General features: G+C 37.5%; 1 protein-coding gene across 1 annotated transcript in view; it reads right to left on the bottom strand.

Moving 5' to 3' along the window:
* Positions 1-18,237, bottom strand: part of LOC131035729 (2-oxoglutarate-Fe(II) type oxidoreductase hxnY) — a 233,439-nt gene extending 215,202 nt beyond the window's left edge. Inside the window, exons 1-2 of the mRNA XM_057967467.2 lie at positions 17,963-18,237; positions 17,693-17,888 (exon numbers count right to left, since the gene is read on the bottom strand). Of these exons, the coding sequence (XP_057823450.1) occupies positions 17,693-17,888; positions 17,963-18,028 (262 nt within the window). The 5' untranslated portion in view covers positions 18,029-18,237. The remainder of the gene's footprint in view (positions 1-17,692; positions 17,889-17,962) is intronic.
* Between the last annotated feature and the right edge of the window lie 7,993 nt (positions 18,238-26,230).

The following is a 26,230-nucleotide window of genomic DNA, read 5'->3' as shown; positions in this document are numbered from 1 at the left end:
ACTTATTTTTCCACCTCTTATATCTCCTCTCACAAAGCCAAAATACGAAAGTTGAACTTTCTCATTTGGAGGAGTGAAAATGTCTAAAGATACTGACTTTGATATTGCCTTGATACTCTTGGATTTACATTGCAGCATTCCCAGTTGTTTCCAGATGACAAATGTATCATCATCTCCCACTCCAAAAAAGATGAAATACAGGTATGATAAATACCAGAATGAAGTTCCACAGTCACAGATCTCCTCCTCCCTTGATCATATCAAGGATACTGAGATAAGGCATGTTGACATGTCCGAATTCATACAAAGGATTGAAGATCCGAAGGAGGGTGATATGCAACGGTTGCTGGACAGCCATATCCATCATGCCGCATCCTTTCTAGTTGCTGCCCTAGAACCAGAATTTATTCTAGCATGTGCTCATCATTTTGACAAAGAGACACGAGTCATTAGAAATGATGATGGGGAAGTGATCATTCGCCTGGATGCAGAAGCTATAGAGAGGGTTTTCAAAATACCTTCCGAAACCATTTATATAGAGATCTCCAAGCAAAGTGCAGCTGGATACTTTGCCAAAAGGGAGAAAGATTGTAAGCGTCATATCAACAAATGGATTCATGAACCTCACACTGCGCTTACCAAATGGGCAAAGTTATATCGGTCTGATTTCAAGAATGAGATCGGTGATACTATTACTCTTCTTAGCCGTATGATGGAATTGGAGCATTCCAATGTTTTTGAACCTTGGATGTACCAATTTATTATGTTAGTAAGGCAGTCTCAGCACATCTGTTGGGGTGAAATTATCAGTGATGCTTTGTGTGAGCAACTTGCAGTCGTCCCTACTACCTTCACCTTCTACATGAATTCATATCTCGTGTATATTGCTGCGTCACTTAGACATTTCCCAGGTCTTTCCACCAAGGGTGACCGCATGCTTGTACCGGTTTGGGAATACTATGATCAATTGCCTCTAAGATCAAGTAGGTCTCATTTCAGAAGGGTTTAGGACGCTTTCTTTGGTCATTATTTGTGTCAATTTGACAAGAACCTGAAGAACAAAAGAGTCTCAGATGAAGCATGGGAAAAGGTGAAAGAATATGGTTGTTTGTTTCTCCAATTTCCAACTTTTATCTACATGAGAGTTGGATGTTATAGCGGACAGCCTTACATGCTCCCACGGTACCCAACAGATAAGATTATTCTCATGGAATTGGGAAGGCAGATCATGGCTGTGCATACACACCAGTCAGTTAAGCACAAGGTTGGCATGGGTATTTCTTCCAACAGCCCATTGAAGATTGGTCAATATTCTCTAATGACTTCAATCAAGGCCAGGGCTATGGAGACTGAGTTGCAGGAAATTAGACTCAAAAGATTCAAACGTAGAGCTGATTTCAATTACCGAGGCATCAAGGAGAAGATCAAGAAGACCTCCATCCATGTACACCGGATAGAAGATATCTGGGCTGATCTTCGTACCGAAAAGGAGATTCGCAAGATGGATTACTACCGACTCACTGCAGAACAGATTGTGGATCTAAACCTCGTGAACGTGCCAAAAGGTATGATTGATGATGGTAATGTTCTTGATCCTGAGTTTGTCAATCAGAATGTTGATGAGGCTCCGCTTCCTTCTATCCACTGGTCCCACAAGGAAGGCACTTCTATCTTGGATAGATTTCAATCAGTTCTTGCCAATACCAATATCTGGCTTAAGAATAATGGTGTCAGGCTCATTAAGATTAAGGTTGGAAAGAAGATGATTCTATAGGTCCTCTTGGACAGAAGTCTGAAATTCAACTAGACAACAAAGAAGGTGCATCCTCTTCTAGTACGAGGATTAAATTGCGAGTCAGCCGTGCAATGGTGCTTCCTCCTCAGGAAATAACAGTTCAAGGCAAGGAAAGGCCACAGTTGGAAATTCATGTGATTGATCCTGAAGCTTCAGAGGAAGAAACTCAATCTGATAATGCTCCTCAGTCACTTTCTACAGAGTCTCCACATAATTCTCTTTCTTCACTTCCTATTGAGGTACCCATGTTTCCTCCTGTGATAGATGTGAGCTCTCAATCTACCCCTTCAGTTTCAGAATCTCCACAGAACGTCCTTCCACTTTCAGCAGCAGAACCATCTCAAGGCCATCCTCAAGAAAATTTGTTGAATATCTTTTTGGAAGATCCTTCATATGTACCTGTGTCTGATATTAATACTTCTATGACCTGTTTTGATGAGTTCATGACATCTTCATCACATCCTGTCGTCACTCAGCAGACTATGGTGGCTATCTAGACGGACACTTCTCCCAAGGTCACCACTGTTATTCAAACAGAAACTGCTTCTCCCTCTATCCCAGAATCAGAGTTAATGGCTTTACCTCCATGGCTCAGTTCCTTCACTGCAAAGAGGAAGAAGTAGGTGATCTCACCTGATCCCTTCGACTACCAACAGTTGAAACAATCAAAACCTAAAGCTGTTAAGAGGGCAAAGACAATTTCAAGGTTGACCATTGATGAAAATCGGATGAGAGTGGCAAAGATTGCTGAACCAATATCAGATAAACCAGTTGAAGAAATGCAAGCAGCTGATTATCGGATCACCAAAGTTCAACTGGGTAAGCAGACTCATGAGGTTGTCAAGCACGATGCTCAACAAACAGTGGCTACATTGGTACAACGGTATGATGAGGTGTTGACCAAGAAAGATCAACTGGAAGTAGAGAATCAAAGACTCATGGCAGCCTGTCATAACCCCTTTTGGACATTTGGATTATTGTGATTAAATAAATACGATAATTAAAACATTTATTAATTAACATTTAATAATATTGGAAAATCGTCTCATTTATGAGACTTCACGATTTTCCTCTAATATATAATTATTAATGTTTATTATTTGTTATGATTATTATTTATGTTATATATGATCATTATTTATTAATAACAAATAAAATTTAATATAAAATTTATATTGATTAATATTAAATAATAATAATATAAGTAATATAAATAAATAATAATAATAAAATAAATACCCGATGAGTGCATACGAGTAAAGATAACTAGGATACATGAACGATATGCCAAATTGATATCAACAAAGAAGAACGAGCGGTTATAAGACACATCTTACATAAGGGGTTTGAAGCACCGACTAAATAATGAGACAAAGACTTAAGCATCAAACAATCGGTTAGTTATGTCCATCAATGTTAACAGACTACCCTCCATACACAATCGATAAGACTAAATCTCGATTAGTCTAAGAAGATATCCAATATGGTACGATATGCAGCAATCACATAACAGCGGTTTGTTAATGGGCAATACAGATTACAATTAATCATCAAAGTAGCAATGAAGATAGATCAACTGTGTTAATACCATAGACGCAGCAAATAGAATGAATGCGTGTTAATGCAGCGATCATGATAATCATTATCGTCAATATACATAAGCCATGAATTAAGATACCAAAGACAGCAATTATAATCACAAGCAACAACAATGATTACTACCAAGGCAGATCGAATAAGACAAGATAACATATGCGATAATCATAAGATAAGATTGGTTAAGAATGCAAGTCTAATCAATAACCAAAATGGTAACGAAGTGGTGTGATTAGTAAATGAATGAAAATAAGGCATGTCTTTTGGCAACGTAACTTATCATTCCCAAAACAAGATATAAGAAAGCATTCACAATCATTCCCAACATCATCGTAGAAGTTTGTATCTTATTTTATAATCCAGATTGGATCGCTCTTGGGGAGCAAATGCCATAGGCACAATATTGGGTGCACAAGCTAGATCATTTCATATCAGAGACGGCCCCTAATGTTGCAAGCATTCAAATTACCATCAGGCAAAGCAACTTGATCACTATCCGGTGATATCGGAACCATTATCTGCCTATATTATCGATAAATCAGACAGAGCAGCCCAACGCAAGGAGCATTGAAGACAAGTGATTGCATAAATTAAAGAATCATTCAGAGACAGCCGCCTCTTGCCTGAAGATATTACATAATTGCATGAACATCTCGGTATACATCGGACATAGCAATGTAATTATCTCATAAAGGCAAACAATCCTAAAACGGGACATTACACAGCCATCCAAAGTATTACTCAACCTTCAAGTGGAGAAGGCCAAGTACCTATTTCTTCCAGGGTCAGCGAACCAATCCAAGGTATCGAGAGAGCCGCCCAAAAGGTTCAAGCCTTAGACACCTGGGTTGATCAACTGCATGACTTATGTTCACAAGTCATAAGACAGGTATTTGAAACGATGGTTAAATTGGAGATCATTGAAGATAAGTTGAATCAAATCTTGGGTGCTTTCAAACTAAATTTGGAGAAGGTTGAGGGAAATTTAGTTTCTTGGCGAAAGATGCCTCAACATCAGTTGGGTGTTCTTCAGGTGCATGACGTAATTCCTTCCAGAGTCACATACATTGAATATGAGGAACTTCTAGAGAACAAATCTCTTGTTCTCAAATCACTCATTGAAGAAATTGATGAAACCTTAAAGTTGCGTGAAGCAGTCTTTAAAGATGTAACCTCCCATTGTAAAAAGGCATCCTGCGACATTTTAAATCAAAATGATGAGCTGCTACCCGAGGAAGAAGTTCTTGCAGACCTGCAACTCAAGATTCATGATGAATGGAGAAGTGAGCAATTCTCAGTCGCTTCCATTCAAATATTGATTAAGTATCAAACTGAGTTGCAGGAAATCCGGTCAGCATTGGAAAAAGGCAATTCCATGCTATGCCAATGCCATGATGTCATCGTAAAAACTAGGGTGGTGGCTATGAACACTCATGAACCAGATCCTGATGAATTGCAGAAAGTTATTCAGAAGTTCGAATTGTTCGTATCTTCAAGAGTTGCAACTTAAGTGTTTTTAACACTTGTTGTAAAATTTTAAAATTGTAATTTCAGAATTGTAGTTTCTTTTTCGGCAAGTTGTCATCACTTGCATTTTTGTAATTGCAAGTTGTCATCACTTGCATTTTTGTAATTACTGGTAAGGCAACTACAAGTTGTGTCCGATTAGGACTGTAGTTGGAATAAGTCTTAGTTAGTTAATGAGGTCATAATTAGTTGTTGAATAGGTCTTGGTGGTTGAGGGAATTTCTCAAGTTAGTTAGGATCCTCCCACCTTTTTCTCAAGGCTCCTCTCCTATAAATAGAAGAGAGGGTCCTTTGTAATCTTTATCTTTTGGGAAAGCAATCAAAAACTCTGCCAAATTTACAGCAAGAAGTCTTTGAGCTTATGTATGTGAATTGAAGGTTTTGAAGAATAATAAAGAAAGATTACTCAAGTTTTGAGTCTTTGAGCTACAAGTTTGAGTTTCATTCTTTTTATTTATTCTATGCAAAGTGTTTCTAAAGGAGCTTAGTCCAATCTGATTTGAAGTCTTTGAGCTGCAAGTAGAGAAGATTAATTAAAATAGGAAATCTCTAGAAGGAGCAGCAAGTCTTTGAGCTTGCGTCTGTTCTTGAGAAAAAATTATTGTTTGATAAGAAATAGCAGCAGGTCTTTGAGCTTGCATTAGTTCTTGTCTTTGTGTTAAAAGAATAAATTATTCCAGTCTTTGTGCTGTCGTCTTTTATTCATTGTAAAATTTAGTATAGCAAAGGGTAGATAGGACTTCCAATAGTCAAGTCTTTGAGCTTGATATTGTTGTCCCGTCCCGAAGGAAGTGGCGGAAGTCTTTGCGCTTTCAGGAAACTTCATTTCCTTTCTCTCATTTTACTTAAAAGTGGTTACTACTGTTCATATTCAATCGCTATCCTTTTCTGTGAAGAGAAAAGGATATTGTCTTTTTTGAAGAAAGAAGGAAGACTGCTGTACCATCCTGTTTTTATTTCAATTTTAGTTAGATAGGGGGAGCCTTCCCTTAATTAGGAGAGTTTTTACTCGTGTGCTGTGGTTGAAACCACAATTTTGTATATTTCCCTAAGTGTACAAAATTTTCAACCAACAGATTACAGTATGAGTAGTTTGGTGGTTTTGGAGTGAAGGTGGCAGATGGTGCAATTTTGGGCTGTACTAAACGGATTCCACAGCTTAGTATTCAGATGGGGGATTATACTCTGACCGATGATTTTTATGTGCTTCCATTAGAGGATTATGATGTGGTCTTGGGCATGCAGTGGTTACAGGGTATTGGGCGTTACATTATTGATCACCACCGTATGCAGTTAGAGTTTCTTTCTAGGGGGAAGAAGACTATCTTGAGGGCAGCTTCAGATGGTGGACCTAAGGAGGTGTCTTCTCGCGGGATGGAGACTATTATTAGACATAATGATGTGATTTGGGCTACACATTGTTTGGTGAAGTCCAAAACACCTACACCTCAGGATGGTAGGGTATTTCATGTTGATATTCAGTCAGTGATGGACCGTCATGGGAGAGTATTTGGTGACATACCTTCTGGAGTGCCTCCAGATAGGGGTTTTGAGCATGGTATAGAGATGGAGGATGGAGCGAAGCCAATGATTACCATCTCATATCGTCATCCTCGAGCCTATAAGGATGAAATTGAGAAGACTATTCATGAGTTGTTGGATATGGGTTTCATTCGGCCTAGTTCTAGCCCCTTTGCTTCTTCTGTAGTGCTTGTTAAGAAGAAGGATGGGACTCTACGGATGTGTATAGATTACAGAGCCTTGAACAAGAAGACAATCAAGAACAGATACCCTATTCCACGCATTGATGAGTTGTTGGATGAGCTTCATGGAGCTATCTACTTCTTTAAGATTGATCTTCGTTCAGATTGCCATGAGATACGTGTACGAGCAGAGGATGTACACAAAACTGCCTTCCGTTGTCACTATGGGCACTATGAGTTTTTGGTAATGCCTTTTGGCCTTACCAATGCACCGGCCACTTTCCAATCCTGTATGAACCATATCTTCAACAAGCAGTTGAGGAAGTCGGTTCTAGTGTTCTTTGACGACATATTGATTTACAGTCGTACTTGGGAGGACCATCTCAGACATGTTGAGGAGGTACTTAGCATTATGGAGAGCCAATCTCTATTTGCTAAGTTATCCAAATGTAAGTTTGGACTTAGGGAGGTTTTATATTTGGGCCATGTGATCAGTGCTAATGGGGTGAAGGTGCATGAGGAGAAAATTCAGGCGATTCGGGATTGGCCCCACCCTTAGAACATTACTGAGTTACGTGGGCTCCTTGGTTTATGTGCTTATTACAAAAGATTTGTGAGAGGTTTCTCTCAGTTGGTAGCACTTTTGACAAACCTCACAAAGAAAGGGGCGTTCAGATGGACAGAACAAGCACAGGGAGTCTTTGATAGACTCAAGGAAGTCATGAGCACTTGTCTAGTTTTGGCATTACCTGATTTCTCGCAGCCATTTGTCCTAGAGTGTGATACTTCAGGTCTGGGCATAGGAGCTGTGTTGATGCAGAACAGACACCCCATTGCCTATGAGAGCCGGAAGTTGCGAGATAATGAGAGGTTGTACTCTACCTATGATAAGGAAATGTTGGCTATTATGCATGCTTTAGCCAAATTCAAACAGTATCTTGTTGGCAGCAAATTTGTGGTAAGAACCGACCACAACAGTTTGAAATATTTCCTAGATCAGACAGAGCTCAATGATCGACAGCAAAAATGGGTGAGCAAGATTCAGGCTTATGATTTCGATATTGAATTCATAAAAGGGAAGAATAATACTGTGGCTGATGCACTCTCTAGGAAACCATCACTTGCTGCCCTATGTTCGTTGAGCGAGATTTCAGTAGATTGGAAGGCTCAACTTTTGGTTGAGTATTCCAAAAATCAGCAGGCTTGTGAGGTCATGGATGGTTTGATAGTGGACGACAGATACAGTGTGGTAGATGATATTATCTATTACAAGGGCAGGGTTTATCTTGTTCCGGGTTCACAGATGAAGGAACAAATTTTGCATGCTTTCCATGATACCCCTACAGCAAGACATCCAAGGTATGTTAAGACTTACAGAGCGGTTCGAGAGAGATTCTCTTGGAAGGGTCTCAAAGATAATGTTTTGCGGCATGTCCGTGAGTGTATGACTTGTCAGCAGAACAAGTCGGAGAAAACTTATCCTGCTGGGTTGTTACAGCCCTTGCCTATACCGGAACAGAAGTGGACTGGGATTTCTATGGACTTCATTACAGGTCTTCCTCGGGTGCAAGGGAAGGATTGTATCTATGTGGTCGTGGATAGGCTAACAAAATATGCCCACTTCTTTCCCATTGCAGTTGATTTTACAGCATCTCAAGTGGCTGAGCTATTTTTCAGAGAGGTGTTTAGACTCCATGGTCTTCCCAAGACCATAGTGAGTGACAGGGACAGCAAATTCATGAGTTCTTTTTGGCAGGAACTTTTCAGGCTAGCAGGCACTGAGTTGACACCTAGTACTAGTTACGACCCTCAAATAGATGGACAGACCAAAATAGTCAATAAGTGGATTGAGGGATATTTGCGTAACTATGTGTCAGGGCAGCAGAAAGCATGGGTACGTTGGTTGTATTTGGGCGAGTATTGTTATAATACTACGCACCATATGTCCATTGGTATGACGCCTTTCAGAGCTCTCTACGGCTATGAGGCATTATCCTTCATTGATTTAGCTCTGAGTGACAGTAGAGTTCCTTTGGCTCAGGATTGGTTACAGGAGAATCAGGATATCATGAGATCTCTCAGGGAGAATTTACAGCATGCACAGAATCAGCAAAAGATATATGCTGATCGGCATAGGATTGAGAGAGCATTTGAGGTGGATGACATGGTTTTCTTGCGCTTACAGCCATACCGGCAAAATACCTTTAAAGGGGGGGGAGCTAAGAAGCTCAAACCACGTTTCTATGGACCATACAGGGTACTCAGGCGAGTTGGAGAGCTTGCTTATGAGGTTGAGTTACCACCAGGCAGTAAAATTCATAATGTGTTTCATGTATCTTGCCTGAAAAAGGCCCTTGGACAGCATATTACAGTTTCACCCGATTTGCCTCCCATGGATGAGGAAGGTAAATTGACTTTGGTCCCTGAGGAGATTCTTGAGGTGAGGGAACGGCGGTTGAGAAGCAGGGTGATTCGTGAGTATTTGGTACGTTGGAAAAATCTTCCCATAGAGGATGCCACTTGGGAGGGTGAGGCCATTTTACAACATCCAGCACTGCAGTTGCTTGTGGGCAAGCATCTCCGAGAGGGGAGGACTGTCATGTCCCCTCTTTAGCTCTGTCTAGCAGAGACATGTGAGTCAGCTTATTATGGGGTCTTGTAGGCTGACAGCGATGGTTAGAGACTCAATGTGGTAATACATTGTCTGGGACTTGGTGTTCTAGACGTAGTTGATCAGTTTGGAGCAGTTCCTTATTTTTAGGAGACCGTTCCTACATTTATGGAGGATATCCCTACTATTTAGGAGGTTATGACCATACCCAGGGTTGGGTCTCCTTGAGATTATTCCTTGGGTTCAGTTTCAGAGGATTTGGGTTTGTTTCCTAGTTTCTAGGAGCATCCCTAGATTTTAGGGATGAGACTGCCAGTGGATCCTTGATTTCCGACTTCAGTCACAGACAGGTGGCAGGTTGACTTTCTGGTTTGTGGTGTCATTTGAGCATTTTGTAGCTATTTGGGTTATATTTTTAATATTTCCTAAGTTAGCGTTTATTATTTAAATAAGGCTATGTTTATAGCCATTTTGGAGTAATAAGAGGTTTTTGGCCTCATCTGGATGCATATCCCTTGGTGTAATAGCTCGTTGGAAAGGTCTTGGACTTTTCTAAATATTTCTCTTTTGACTCAGATCTTTTCGGTGAACGGATTTCTTTATATTTGGAAAAAGGTCATTTTCTATGCACTCGGCAACTTAAAATAAGAAATATAACATTTTAACCCTAAACGCCCCATTGAGTCACTTTTAGGGTTCGAGCTAAGTGGGAAGGTGTTATAAGGAAGTTGAGACCTAATTCTTATTATCTTTTACACATTTTACATCTTGGATTTGAGATTTGGCTCTGGAAGAGCTTTTCAACATCTGGGACGCCAACCCCAATGCCTTGCCTGTTTGGGACGTAGCCCCCAATACAGTGGTTTGGATTTGCTTGCAGCTATTAGCATCTTGGAGATTGTACGGCATTCTTTCTGGAGGTTCAGCCATTCTGATAGAGTTCAGCGTGGGGTTTGGGGTTTCTAACCAGTTGGGTGTACTTGGCAGTCGTACGGTTGTACCTGGCAGCCACTTTCCTTCCCACGTGCAGCACTTGGAGGGCTGGAATCTTGTCGTAGCTTCATTCCTGGTTATGTTACTCTTTCAGTGTTCAGGTTGGGATTATTCCTGATTGTAATCTTCCTGGAATTATTGGAAATCTTCATGTAGTCAAATATTTGATTTTATATTTAGAAATCTACCTTGAATCGAATTTGTTTTGGCTGTATATGAACTTCATTTTCAGTACTTTGTTCATGTACTTGTACTTCATTATTTACTTGTTGAAAAATCATCAAAATACAAAAAAAATCCAACCCTTCTGCAACTTCTATCTATTTCTGAAAGAAAATATTAATAAGCAGGAAAAATCAATTTAAAATAATAAAAATTAAAGCAGATTAGTAAAAGAGATCCATCAGGGATCTTTCAGTTAGTCTGAACCCAAACTGTGCTTAGTTCAACTGCATGTGTTCGTCTTAGGCTGCGCCAGAATTGGGTGCCTAAAACGAGTGTCTCCGGTCTGAAAAGCCTTCATCCCTTGGAGCTTGGACCATTTTTGTCTAGTTGTGAGGGTATCTCTGGCGAAACAAGAACTGATTTATTGAAATTTGTCTACCCGCTGCATCAGCTGTTATCATCCTTGTCCTTAGGCTTCCTAAAGCCTTCCCTTTTGATTTTATTTCGTAGTCTGAGAATCATAGCAGACCACCTTGTTGCAAAACGTAAGTCCCCTTGTGTTTCCAGCAAAACACATCAAACCGCTAAGCTATCCTGCAGTCAAGACCTAACAACCGAAACAGTAAGGTAATCCCCATTGATCAAATTCGTACAGCATTAGGGATTTCCTTATTTCAAGAGAGGATAGGATGCTTAGTATTCTATTCTGCGTTGGCCAGATGGAACTGTAGTGATGCAATTTCAGACACATCAACAATACCCTGCAGATGTCACGTATCAGGCAAAACAAGCTTTTCATGGGATTGCTAAGAATAAGGCCAAAAAGGCGAGAACTAGGGTTGAAATAGGTTCTAATTATGCAAGTGCTAGTAGGAATCATTTGGGTGAGGAGGATGGTGAAGACAGGGATTTCAAGGAATCTGGGTCAGCACCTTCTATAGCACGTGGACCAAACACCAGTGGAGGAAACAATAATGATTTCTTCTAATCTCGTACTACACCAAGATCACAAACTACTTTGGAAAGTATAGGATGGAGGAAAACTGTACATGAACAAGCAAAGAAGGCAATTGCTAATTTTTGGTACTCCTCTGGCTTGTCATTCCATGCTTCTAGATCTTCATATTGGCAATGTATGGTAGATTCTATTGCAATTGCAAGTCCAGGGTTCCAAGCCCCATCTTATGAGTCATTGAGGGTTAGTATGCTCAAAGATGCAGTACAAGATGTTGGATATGTTGTTAAATAGCATTGGTTACAATGGGCTACTAGTGGTTGTAGCATTATGTCAGATGGATGGACAGATAGAAAGAACCGGACTCTCATAAACTTCCTTGTCTCTTGTGAGATTGGCACTATTTTTTGAAATCTGTGGATGTATCTGATATAATCAAATCCACAGCTGCATTGTTCGAGATGTTTGACATGGTAATTATGAATGTAGGGCCACAAATGTGGTTCAATTTATCACAGACAATGCTGCTACTGGACCTCTATATTTTTTACACCATGTGCAGCACATTGCCTTGATATAACCTTAGAAGACATTGGAAGAATTGAATGGATTAAGGAGGCATTGCAAAAGGCTCACATGGTTACCAAATTTATTATAATCACGCAAGGATTTTGTCTATTATGAGCTCTTTCAAAGGAGGCAAGGAGCTAGTTTTACCAAGGGTGAAAAAATTTGCAACACACTTCCTTGTATTACAGCAACTATGTGAACCAAAAGATAATTTGGGGCAAATGTTTGTGTTCAGCCGAGTGGATGGAGTCTAACTTCAAAAATCAATCAAACAGCATAGCAGTGGTAGAGTACATGTATTCTACCAGTTTTTGGGAATTGATTGAACAAATTGTAGAATTTTCAAAGCCTCTGGTAAAAAGTCTTGAGACTAGTGGATGTGGAAAAATCCCCCATGGGATATTTGTATGAGGCCATGGATAGGGCAAGGAGGTGATCAAGAGTAGGCTGGCAAATAATAAAGAGAGGTATATGTTGTTGTGGGACATAATTGATAGGAGATGGGATGGACAGATGCACTCTCGTCTCTATTTTGTGGGATACTTTCTCAATCCATCATTATTCTACAAGACTCCATTCATGAATATTGATGTTGAGATCAAACAAAGCTTCTTCTTTATTTTGTCAACATGGTCATTAAATTTGTTAAGATTTTAAGATATTCTTACAATATCATCTCCATATAATGTGTTTTTCAACTCAATGGTGGGCTTGTTTTGGTGACAAATGAAAAAATCTTAGGTAGATGACAGAGCCCATTTTGAGCCAACCACACAGCTCATCCGCTTGTGAGCGTAATTGGTGTGTTTTTTAACACATACATTCCAAGAAACACAACTGCCTAACACAACAACGGATGAATGACTTGGTGTTTGTTCACTACAACCTCCACTTGAAGCTAAAGAAAGCTCAAGGTAAGAATATTAATATATACTTGCAGTTAGTTGAAATTGTATTCATTGTGTTTTTCACTTGTAAGGTAAAGACTAATTTCTACATGGACAAAAACAGGAACTATTGAGGAAGACAAACCAATTGACCTTGACGAGATAGATCCAGAGTCTAAATGGATTGTTGTTGATGATGATGATAGTTTGCTTGAGCCTAGTGATTTTGAGATCATGGGGCAGGCCAACATGGATCATGAATGGGTTGAACGAATCAGGATAGGCTCTAACTTAGGAGCTTCATCATCAGGGCCTCCTGCCCTCTAACATGTTATTGGTTACATTTGATTTTTTGGAACTTTGTACTTAGTTTATAGGTTGACTTTGTACAAAGTCACAAACTATATTGTTATTGACATTTTGACAACTATCACCATATATTTATTATGTACGTTGTGGTATATTTTGTGCAATGTACTCGGTGATATAAATATAAACAACGAAAATCTATTTTCTATAATTCATGTGTTGAAGACTCTATTTTATTTGCTTACAATATCTCTATGCTATGGAAATGCCCTTAAGTGTTAAAAAAAATAGTTTTTGATTATTTTTCTGCAATTTTTTACGTTTTTTTGTGAATCCGATTTTTTCTCGATTTTTTCAAAAAATCTTATACTTTTGTTTTGCCAATTTATTCCCCAAACGATTAATGCTGCTATGAGGCTTGGACAACCCAATTTTTCCCCCTTTTTTTCAAAAAATCTTATACTTTTGTTTTGCTGATTTATTTTCAAACGATTAATGCTGCTATGCCTTGGACAACCTTGAAATACACCTACTTGTACTTGCGCAACCCTCAAACACACCCATGAGTCCTTGAGTAACCTCAAAACCCACCCAAGAGTCCTTGAACACCTTCAAAATGCACTCTGCAGTCCTTGCACAACATGGAAACATGCCCTCTTGTCCTTGCATAGGTAAGGTTTGTGCCCAAGAGTCCCTACATAAGGTGAAATCGTGCCCTTTGTCCTTGCACAAGTGGGAAATGCATTCAACAATAGATAAATAGAAATAACACCCACTTGTCCCCGTGCTAGTCAAAATCTCGCTCAAGGTGAGTATAGGTCAAGGCCGACTTGAGGAATCCCTCCAAAAATGTGTGGAACAAAACGTGTGGAGTGTGGACAAGCAAGAATTAAAGAAGGATCAAATGAAGATAGAGACGACTAAGGATTAATCTCCTCTAAGGGGTGGGAACAATGGAAATTGAATGCAAAACGTGTTGAAAATGAAGGAGACGACTTCCCTTATCAAGGATGTAATTGCAGCATGATGCCTTTATAAATTCAAGATGAAAACTATCATTTCAAAATCAAATAATCCAATTCAAAATTAAAACAAAAGTAGAGACAAGGAGGCGAATTCAAGGCAGAATAAAAAGTGTGAATTTTGTGCAAGTACAATCTGTTTGTAGCAAATTCAACGGCAGATGGTGCGAATTGGTTCAAGGAAATCTGAATTCAAAGGCAAGTGTTGATAGAGGAGGCAATTTTTGTTAAAGAAACAAATCAGACCTGAAAAGGAAGTGATTTATGAAGGATAAATTAATGATTTACATACAGATCCAGATGTTTTTCCTCCTCATTTTGAACATTTCCAGACCTGAAGCTTCATTTTCCAAGTGAAAGATGCCATTTTCCAGATTCAAAGTATTTTTTCTAGGGTCTAAAGAGGGGTTTGTGAAACAATTGTTGATGTTATTTTAAGATTTGTTTCATAATTTCCCCTTAAAATACGTCTATCAAAATGAATTTGAAGTACAAGTTTCTGAGCTTTTATTTTGATATTTGTTTCATAATTTCCTTGCATTTCAATAAAAATCTCCTGGATTGACACTTCATTCACAGTCATGATTTAAGCTATGTTCTCTTTTCAGGTAAGATTGCAATGGGGGATGGTGGTGAAAGGAGAAAGATACCTCAACAACATGAAGAGATCAAGGTCCAAAAATGAAGAGGACGGATTGCTCTATGATGAAGGACTCAACAAGATCAATGAAAGACAACATCAAGATGTTCAACATTATGACAAAGAAGATGATTACAAAATGAAGGAGACAACAATGTAAAGGTGCTCAAAGTCAAGAATACTCAAGATAAAGGATTCCAAAATGGAGGATAGCGAAAGATGAAGAAGAACATTCAAGGAGATGATGCAATTTGAGAATATGAACCATCACAATCAGTCAAAAGCTAGATGATGTTGAGTATCAACTATCAAGAGATATTGCTAAAATGCAAGGACTTCTTTGTGATGGAGAAGAAAGTTTACAAGGCCTGCAAGCTGAGGTGGCATCTACTTATCTCCAACCAAACAAACGATTCAAGGTCAACATGTCCAGATACATCAAGCCTGACTCATCCAAAGGAGAACAAGTGGACATGTGAATGCATTGAATGAAATGTCATCATCTACTCCTTGTAAATTGTGCCATTGAGGCTACGTTAATGTTCATTACTCCTTTCCCTAAAAGGACATACATTCAGAGATTTGTAATTTTCACACTGGAGGATATTAAATGTATGAGGTGTTGATTATAACTAACCCCACTTAGGGTTACACTGAATTATCTTGGCCGTTGATTAAGAATCAATCCGAGCCCTTCATTTGTAATGGGAAGTCTATAAAAGGCTTGGCCTTTTCATTTGTAAAGGTTAAGAGAACAATAGTAGAAGAAGTCGGAGGAGATCAGAAATTGTTGCCAAGACTATGCTGGAATAAATACATAATTTTCATTGAATATATGGTGGATCTTTGTATGTTGTTTCAGCATTTTGCATGGTTTCTACTTCTCAATATTTAATTGAAGTTCATTGAATATGATGTAGAAATGTGGAGATATGTGACGAATTCCTTGGTTCATGTCATTTGTAGTTTGTTGATTGCAAATTGCAGTGTATGGTTAGTCTGAGCCACATTTTGGCAATAGTTTGATTGTGGATGTTCATTTGGATTGCACCAGCGTTGGGTATTTGGATGGATGTTTGCAATATGAAAAAATTTCACTACCTTAGAAGATTGCACTCTTTCTATGGCGTTGTGACCTATCTCTAGTTAAGTAGAAAGTAGTTCCATAAGGAATCCATCTATCTAAAGCACTATCCATTATTATCATTGTCCTTAGGTTCCTAGATTAGATTCTCTAACCCTTATCCCATTTTGTCTTTTATTTGAAGTTCAAGTCAGTTTAGAATTCTAATTCCAATAAAAAGCATAAATCCCTTTGTGAAGACAGCAAATCACATCATTCACTGAGTCTACCCATTGCAAAATAGCATTGTAAACCTTGGGGTGGCCTTAATTGATCAAATTGTTTAGCATTTGAGGTTTCCTTGTTCAAGAGAGGATATTTATCATGATTTCTTTATATTCAAATTAATGCTAACACTTAATGAATCTGGATGTTATCATGAATTCTTAATACTTATGATTTCAATATCAATCTCTATTAATTCATGCTGTTTGTAGGACCTAAACCAGGATTATCTTATATAGTTGACAATATTATTATAAAACTAATGAATTGTGTCCTTCAACCTAAGTTACAATTGTTATTCAAGGGCATTTAATTGGGAAGATCCCAAGAAGGGACATTATATGATTCAATAATGATGATCCATGTATGTCCTTCTCAAATGAAATATCTCTCTTTTATATCTCATGTTTGAGGTAGTCACAACTCTTCATTTCATACCTTTGGACCATTCATTAAACTTAATTAAATTTTAATTATATTATTATTTATTATTATTATTATTTATTATTAAATCTCATTTAGAAAGGGATCATTACATGATGTTTGCATTAGGGTTCCTAGAACTCTTCGAGTTTATCATTCTAGATTATGTGTGGGTTGTGTTTTTGAGTGTGTTCTAATTTTCTTTCCAGACTTTCCTGCTCTCTATTCTAGCACACTGCCTTATTAAATTTTTATGCATTTCTATGAACCCCTTGCCTCTGATCCCTGTTCCTGTGAATGTTAATTTAGCATAGCATTAAAATAGAGAGACAAGAGTTGTCCTCCCCCAGAAGTTGCTCAGGTGGTGAAGTTGGCTGGAGCTTCCCGTTGTTTTGCCTGGTGCCCATTGTCAAGCCCCTACAGTTTCTGCAACACCCAAAGGAGCTTCAGAAGCTCTCAAGAAATTGTTTGCGAAGACTTCGTGTTGAAGGGATCCATCAAAACAGCTCTTCAATTTTTCCCAATTTTGGGTGGAATCCTTGAAAATCTATTTTCTGAAGCAATGGAATTGCACCTACTGTTCATCTCTGTAGTTTCAGTGAAGAAATCAGAGCTATCTTCTCTTTGGAGCACCCCCTTTCACCTTGGACTCCATGTTGTCGAACCCAAAAAATTCCAAGCAAGCGATCTTGCCTTTCTTTTCAAAGTTCTATGCAGGCAAGCAATCTATAACAACAATTGAGTTTCACCTGAAAGTTCCTTCTTGTTGTACCCTCATACACAGTATCAATGCCCCTATGTCTGCTGCCATGTTTGCCAAATAGAGCATCCACTTATATCTTGCCTACATGCATTTGTAGGCAATTTTAAGAATGGTATTCTGATTGCCATGCGAATCTGAGTTCCTAAAAGCTATGCTTGCGAAAATAAAAAGATTGAGAGATAACATGGACGAGATAAGAAGAGAGCGAGCATATGCCAAGAAAGCTTCCAATTTGTCTTGAAACGTCGGAGACATACCTAAATTAGAAAGTTCAAGCTTCAATAATCTAAATGTTTATTTGAATGAACCGATTCCTACACAATTCTAACCTTCCCAATCAATGCCTCAATTTGGTACGTAATAGAGAGCCAGACAAGCCACAAACCTTTAGTCTGTTTGGAAGGATCAAGCTTCTCGTCCTCCAAGGGCGTGTACCCTCTGAAATTCTGGTCCCTCAATACCTTCATCTTCTCTTCCAATGGAAACTCAAAAAACTTGCGGGACTGATGGAATAGGTCGTCAAAAAGCTCTTGGGAGACGCCATGATTTATTACATAGAAAAACCCGCTGTCCAAGCAAGCCTGCAACAAGCTCAAGTATATCAATTTATGGGATATTATGAAATGGATAAGCGAAGGTATGAACAATGAAACACCTGTCTTATTAAAGATGCGGACTTGGTGAGGTCAGGGCTGGAGAGGTCTATGGTCGTCAAGGCCATACTGGTCTTATTTTAATCTGCTCCTGAGAGAGCCGTGTGTAAAATCTGTGCTTGGGTACCTGTGTAACTAAATCTTAACACTTCACTAGTCTCTCGAGATGCTGTCTATGTCATTGTAAATTTCTACAGCACCCATATTGCCTGAATGAATGAATATGTCCGAGCCCATCAGTTTATGGGATCAAAGTATTATTGTAAACAATTTTTAAGTTCTTTTTATTGTTGACTTTTCTTTTTATTTGAATCTCGATCAAGAAGTCTCTTGGTTTTAGATATTCATGATCGACTAATCAAGGCGAACCAGCAGGTAATTCCGGCAACACTGTTGATAAAAATTATTTAAAGTTTCTATATATAAATAAAAATTATAAAATAATTTTATTGGAAGTGGTTATCCTCCACATAAAATAGCACACTGTATCCGTATTCTCTATGGGCATCAAGCCATACATAGGTGTTTTTTTGTGGGTCCTACGCAGAGCACTTCATGTTCCAGCATGGACGTGACACCACATCGCGAGGACATTTTTGACGGCGAAGACGATGTTGAGAAAAACAAACGTCGAGCTATCGCGAGGACATTTTCGACGGCGAAGATGGTGTCGAGAAAAGCAAACATCGGGCTTCAACAGTGTCGAGAAAAGTGAAGTCGTTGCGCAGGTATTTTTTGGCAGTAAACGCACGATCCGTAGCTAGCGACCATAACCTGCACGGTCAACGAGATGTTTATGTTGGCGATCAGTTGTGTGGTAAACACGGCATTTTCATTAAGACTCTAGGTGGGAATATTTGGACGTCGTAAAAAAGAGAGGAGGGAGAGAGGCTACTGCAAATACAGGATTGGGACTAAGACATAGGCTGCGAAGATTTTGGATGTGGGATAACAACAGTTTTTTGCACTGGGTGAAAGTAGGTTGGAGAGGGAGAAGGAAGAATTCAAGAGAAAAAACCAGTAAGGTATGCATCATTTTAATGTTTCAATTTTCAATTATTTGTGGAGTTTCTTTAAGGTTTTAGGTCTTTGAAAGGGCATTTTTATGGTGTTTCAAGTATGGATTTGTTATTTCGACCAAAAAACACAGGATTTTGTGCATTCAACATTGGCAGAAACGAGGGTTTTGTCACCACGGGAAAGGAGATTGGATTTGGCAAGGGTTAGGGAAGATATTGACACAAAAAAATCGGTGAGTAAGGAACCCATCTTTTGAATGTTACAATTTGAGTTATTCGTGGGAATTGTATGGGTTTTTGGCCTGTCAAGTTACATTTTTTCAGTGAAAGAAAGTATGCATTTTTTATTTCGGTCAAAAACATGCCTTCGGACTATGCTCGCCTAATATACTAGCAAACCCTCGTGTTGTCTACAAAAATTACTATGTGGAAAACCGTCGTTGTGTTTATTGTGTTTTGAATTTACATTGTGTATCATGGCATTTATCACTACTTCAACTTATTTTACTCCCTTTGAGTGTGTTCATCCTTACTCTCGTTATTTTGGGTTCTATGTTGCTTGGCTTATATGTTTTTTTTAAATTTTTAGCAATGTTTCCTAATACCTTTTGTTTCAATATGATTTCTATATATCTATAATTATTAGTGGTATATTTATAAGCTATAGATCTTTGCCTACCAGTACCATGGAATTTTTGCATAAAGTTGTAATTGATCTTTTGTGAAATACAAGAATATATAGGCTTGTGCCTTTTATTTTAAAAAAATAATAATATATCATTGAAACAATAAACTTATATAATATAAATGAGCTCAACATATGCACCCCATAATTCATAGTCAAAAAACTAATGCCAAAATAAAACCTAGTTGGAAATACCTCAATGGTCATACAAGCATCTCTATAATAGCATCTAGAATACACTATCAAAACACCTCGATGGCATAATAAATCTCATTATTTTTTAGTTGAATGGATTGCATCACATGAATCATATAATAAACTGATGAAACACTCAATATAACATATATCATAAGAATAAAAAAGCACACGAAAAAAATGAGAGTGGACATTACATTGATTCTCATATACATGTGTATAATTAAAATACCTCTCTATTTTAACTACTTATTCAATGTACCCATTTTTCATTAAATTTGTATGCCCTTTTATTGTTTCTACTCTATCTACTAAGGGCAATGCCCACACTTACATCTAACTCAAAACTATTTTTGGTTGTATCTCATACATTAAATCCTTGACACAAATGCATATGAGCTATGAAAAATATGTCATCTAATTATAAATATTTGATTTAGGAGGGTTTATAGATTTGAACCCTAAAACTTTTGCTACAACTCTAATAGTGAATCCTCTTAATAACTATATCTGGATTATAAAATACATATTAATTAAATTGTAATGGAAGTATTTAAGAGATACATAGTGATTCTTCTAGGTTGTGACATTACCAAAAGGTGTCCAATAACTAGTTTTAGAAAAAAATGATATAATTGAACTAAAATTGGACAAACGTTGTATGAGAATTGTTTCCTTTATGAACTCTACCAGTGTTGGTATTAAGTAGGCGCACCTAGGACTGTGAGGCTTTGATACAATACATGCCTATGAAGTGTAGAAAAATGACAATTTCATGACCCTTGCAAGACCCTCATACTTAATGCTCTTTCCACTAGTTGACCAATACAATGTGATTTATAGAGTCTTAGAATTCTACTTATAAGCACCATGTCTCTCTTTTATACATGCTTCCCAAGCTCCAACACCTAACCATATCATATTGATTGAAGTATGATCCCCTTTGTCCTTGATACTAAAGTGATATATTAAAGATAATATTTTGGTTATTTAAAAAACTCCATTATATATGCACATAATAAGGTATTACTTAAGAGATGAATCACCTAAGATATAGACAATTTGTCGTAGACGATTCATACACATGCATCACTTGTATACTAACAAATATGTCAAGATATTTCTTAAGCCACAAGTAAGATAAATTATAGATTAGACCTAAAACTTGATTATCTTTATAACAAAATATTCACAACACCTAATAATATTTTCTTTAATAACTAGTCTCACTTTGATCTTGTTGTTAATCTGCTACTGATAACCTTATGGCTATGTTAAGAGTCACCTTTTGACTATGTTAAGAATCAACACCCTCATTAATGTTGTTTTTATAATTATCAAAAACTTAAGTGTATTTAAGAGACCTAGAAGATCTAACCCTAAATAACAATTACACAAGCTTGTGGCTTTATAAAATTTGAAAAAACCATATGATTGTTACTTTCTCATATAATTTTTCACTGTATTACTTTATCATGATAAAAGAAAAAAGTTGTATCCAATCATGATTACAAAGTCACACTAAAAATTCAATGGATCACTACAAAAGAGATGTCCATGAAACACGCTAATTGAAAGCTCACCCAACTATGCTCCCCTAATTTACTAGAAAACCATCATGTTTCTACAAAGATTACTGTGTGTGGAAAACTGTAGTTTTGTTTATTGTGTTTTGAATTTACATTGTGTGTTGTGGCATTTATGATAGTTTAATTTAGATTAAAAAATGGTAGTGTTTTAAAAATTTGCACGTAAGATTTTGACAAGTGCAAACTTAAGGTGCTCAATTAGTACTTCCTTTGTCATAAATAGATGCCAATTTGATAATAGACAGTCTTGAATTATGATCATAGTCTTTAGATAAAAGAAAAAGTGCAACATATAGAGGCATTATATATAGCTAATCACATTGCATTGTGAGGCATTACATATAGTTGATGATGTTGCATATGTGCAATTTTATAATGTTGCATTCAGTGCAACAATTATAGGCATCTTCTCAGTCATTAATCAAGTACTAAACAAGAACAATTAAGGAGCACATTTCATTAAGTTTCAATGTTATTCTCAGTTGCATAGTTGAATTGAGATCAATTCTTTGATGAATAATGATGAACAGTAAATACTCAACAGATATTGAGAGGGAGGGGGTAAATCAATATAGACAAAAAGTTCTTTAACAACTTAAACTGCAAAGATTGCACTAACTAGTAAACAGTATCACCGATCTAAATCAGGGCACTACTGGTAAAACACAGTGAGACTGTGAAAGACATAAACTGGTAACATCTAGATCATCACAAAACCTAATATCTCATTTCCACTTCACCCATATGCTTAAACAAGTAATACATCATTAGAAATATAATGACCACTGGATCAGCATGCTTTACCGCTTAACAGAAAACACTAAGACATCACATGAAAAAGCATCACACATAACGCACTGATTTTCTTCACGTGGAAACCCAACTGGGAAAAACCACGGTGGGGATGAATACCCACAAGTTGTTCTTGAACTCTTCTGAAGTCCGCTCTGTTAGGAGCCTAGTCTGGTTAAGGACTTTACAACAGGTTATGCTAGGAACCGATCCTGCTAGGGATCACCCGGTTAAGGGATGGCTAAATACCCGGTTAAAGGTTAAAACCCTGTTAAAGGTTACCTTGTCAGAGAATTTAAAGAACTCAATGAATTTGAGTCACCCTGTTAAAGGATTTACAAAAGGCCTGTTAAAGCTACGCGGTAAAGGGATTTTCCAACTATTGAAATGGTTAGAAGTCAACAGGTAATGCACTGATCTGATAACAGCACTCAATGCCAAGGCAGATCCACTTTAGTTCCTTTACATCTGCAATCACACTCTGCAGATCTCTACTCACTGCACCGGTCTAGCAAGAATTACTTCACAAACATTCATTTGCCAACAACTTCACAATGCAAATCATCATCGACCTTATAGACAATAATTAGGTCTGTAGCCAGAACCTAAAACCCTAAGCATCTAGGTTATCAATACAGTCGGTCCAATCCTGACCGTTCAATCACATTACATAGGATAAAACAATCTTGAACAAATCTCAAGACATTCTCCATCGTCCGTTCTTCACTGCTTCTGGAAGCTGATAACCCATCACGCTCTCTCCACCGTTTGCTAAGATTTTGCACATTCTCAAGGTGGATAGAATCAATCTTCTTCATGCAAGATCCTCAAGGAAATTCTTCACATGCACAAAGCTGACGTGGCAACACGATCTGATCTTCATTTCAATGCTAACTCATCTCATAATGTCATCGGTCGAATCGCACAAACTTGAAATGCATCAATTGGGAACCTTGAAGCTCAGACTACCAACTGGTAGTCATATCAAATGAAACCCCGATACAAACTTTGCATATACCGATTCATATTCCAACATACCAATTCACCTTTTCACATATACCGGTTCACATCATCATACCGGTTCATACCATCATACTGGTTCTCTTGCCAATTTGCTTTATTCAATATACCAGTTCATACTTCAACATATTGACATCAATGACAACATACGATATCATGATGTCATCCAGCTTTGCACATATGCCAACATTCTCTTCATTTTTAAATTGTGTAGTTATTTAATTGAGTCAATATCAATTTAGTAAAGTGATTTAATTTAAGCATGGACAACCTTTCTATTTTCGATAAGAAATGCAACGAAATTTTAAATGAAACACAAAGCAAAGATACAAACTGAGCAGATTTGAAAAGTTCCAATTTTTTTCCAGTTGTTTGAAAACCCTAGTCGGCTCCCCTTACAGCGTGAGCTTTTCTTTTCAATAGTCAGGTTCTGTTTTAAGTTGAATATGATTTGAATGTTGCAGGTAGGATAACCACTCATGTTTTCCAACCCTCGGAAACGAATTTTTTGGTTTGTATGATGTGCAAGCACAATTTCAGTGCCCAACGGGAGAGATGGGCTTAAGCTATTTTTTATTAAAGTTAGGCTAAACATAGAAACAATATTTGGTAGTTAATGAAAATGCATTTTCTACAGTTGCTTTTCTTGAGAGGCTCTGAATTCTCATTTCTAGACCTCCTGTCTAAACTACCATTTGTTTTTGGTGGTGCTGGAATCTTTAGTTGTGTTGTGTGGTATTGGATCATTGTTTTGGAAAATGATTCTTGTATTCTTTGTATATCATCATCACCTCTTACTGTTCGCTACAAAAAATAAAATGCATAACCAATGAGAGAGGTGATGATTGATCGTTGAATGCTCTTCACTACATGCACAACTTATAGTCACCATTTGTAGGATGCATCATATTTTTAAGATTTCCCTCCTTTCTATTACTGATTGATCTTTATGTCTACAGATGTAAAAAATGAGCTTTATGATTGAGGTTGGTGGCAGCAATGGACATATGTTGGGTTTTGGAGGTTGTTGCATGGGTTTTGGTGTACATGTGTTTGATCATTTCCATGTAACATTTTTAAATGTGAAACAAAATGTCATTCTCTTGTTATATGCTCTTCGATTTTGTTAGTCATCTACATGGTATGTTGATTCATATTGAAGGTTCTTGAACTAATTCACAATAGAGGCTTGTAGGTTGTATATTATGTTATTTTTTACAATATGACTAAGTTAAGTTCATAGCTGATATGAGGTGTACTTGATGGCCTACGATGCACATTTCTTGAAACCATTCATTTGATTTGTGAAAATCTCTCTTCAAGTAAACGAGGTTTGTACACCCCTTAAACAAAAATCACCTATATGCAATTAGCTATGTGATTACAATGTTGGATTTATGGAATGTGTAAATAGGAAGTTAGTAGTTGCTAAGAAACCGGTATTTGGCAGCCTCGTTAGAAGAATGTATCATTTAGTTTATGTTGTTGGTAATATTCTATGCACAGATTGGAGGATGTCATTCTTTTTTACGCTTTGTTTGTTTATGTGAATTATTAATTTCATTTTTTTTTAAGAGATGTAATGATTTCTTTGATATATGAGGTTGCTTGCAGCAATGTTACTTGTTTCACATTACTGGAAACAATTCACACGGTTTCCCAGCATCTTTCATGTGAGGAAATTGGTCATAGGGCTAGGATGTTGCATTCATTATATATGTGTATTTAAGGTATTTAGTCCTTGCCAAATTCAAGTTCGCAATGTGTTCTTCGGAATATGTCGATGTGGGGTGGCCAATATCCCCTGACTAAAAATGGCATTATGCACTGTGTAGAACAGTAAGTGCTCTTCCACCTGCATGCCTTCCACCCACACTTGCTAGGGTGTCATTCGGTGACATGCTTGCTTTATTTCTCTGTAACACTGATTCAACATTTTATGTACAAAATGCAACAATTTCTCTTTTATCTAATGTTATTTTCATGGAACCAATAGAACGACATACATAGGAAACATATTCATAACACATATAAACATTGATATTGTTATGTAAGGTTAACTGCATGAGTGAATCACTTCAGCGATGGAGGATATGAGTATATTTACGGTCAGAATAATACATTATTGAAATACCTCCGAACAACTATTTGAATGTTTTAATGATGAATTGTTATAGACAACAAACCAACATAGTTTTTAATTTATTTATTTTGTGATATGTTTTCTTTCACCTATGGGAAGCAATAACGTCTGGCATTCATGAGAAGATTGTCCTGTGGTGTATGTTGTTAGGATGGGGAGACAATGCAAATGGCATTTGCTAATGGACTTACAAGTTCAAGATGTTGGTGTAATATCCCCACAATTTTTTTATTTTTTAACACAAGATTCACCCGTTAAGGTTAGAATAATCACACTTGTGCAAAAAGGAAATGCTGAAAGTAACCCTTTCACTTTCTAATCACCGATAGACCAATATGGGAGGATGAGAGCATATAGTGAAAATGGGATCGTTAACTCAAATAACTGCAGGAAATGAAATCTCAAATACAATATTGGGCGACAAGCCAACCCCTTCCACTTTTCAACGGAATAATGAGAATACTAAAAGATCACTTGGCGGTAAACCAACCAAGGACATGTTGGCCATTTGGAAGAATTGATTATGTGTTGCATTGATGTTTTGTCATTGATGCCAATACTAGTTGTTTGGATGCTTTATCGACACCCTTCTGGTCTTGGTAGGTTGAGCAGTTTCTGGTTGGTTTGGATCTGGCATGATCCGGTAGGCTCCGATATGATTTGGTTATGGAATTGGCTTATTCATGATACTCATGATCATATTCAGTCATTTGGTTTTGGTCTAGTGATCAGATGCTATCCTGTTTGCTTGGAAGCTTGGCTTGCGGTTTCGGCGAGGGTTTCACTGATAGAGCTTTTGTTGAAGATCTTTGTTGAATTGCATAAGT

Source organism: Cryptomeria japonica, chromosome 3, assembly GCF_030272615.1.
Source record: "Cryptomeria japonica chromosome 3, Sugi_1.0, whole genome shotgun sequence".
In the NCBI taxonomy this organism is placed as follows: Eukaryota; Viridiplantae; Streptophyta; class Pinopsida; order Cupressales; family Cupressaceae; genus Cryptomeria; species Cryptomeria japonica.
This window is presented reverse-complemented; position numbering and strand designations above follow the sequence as displayed.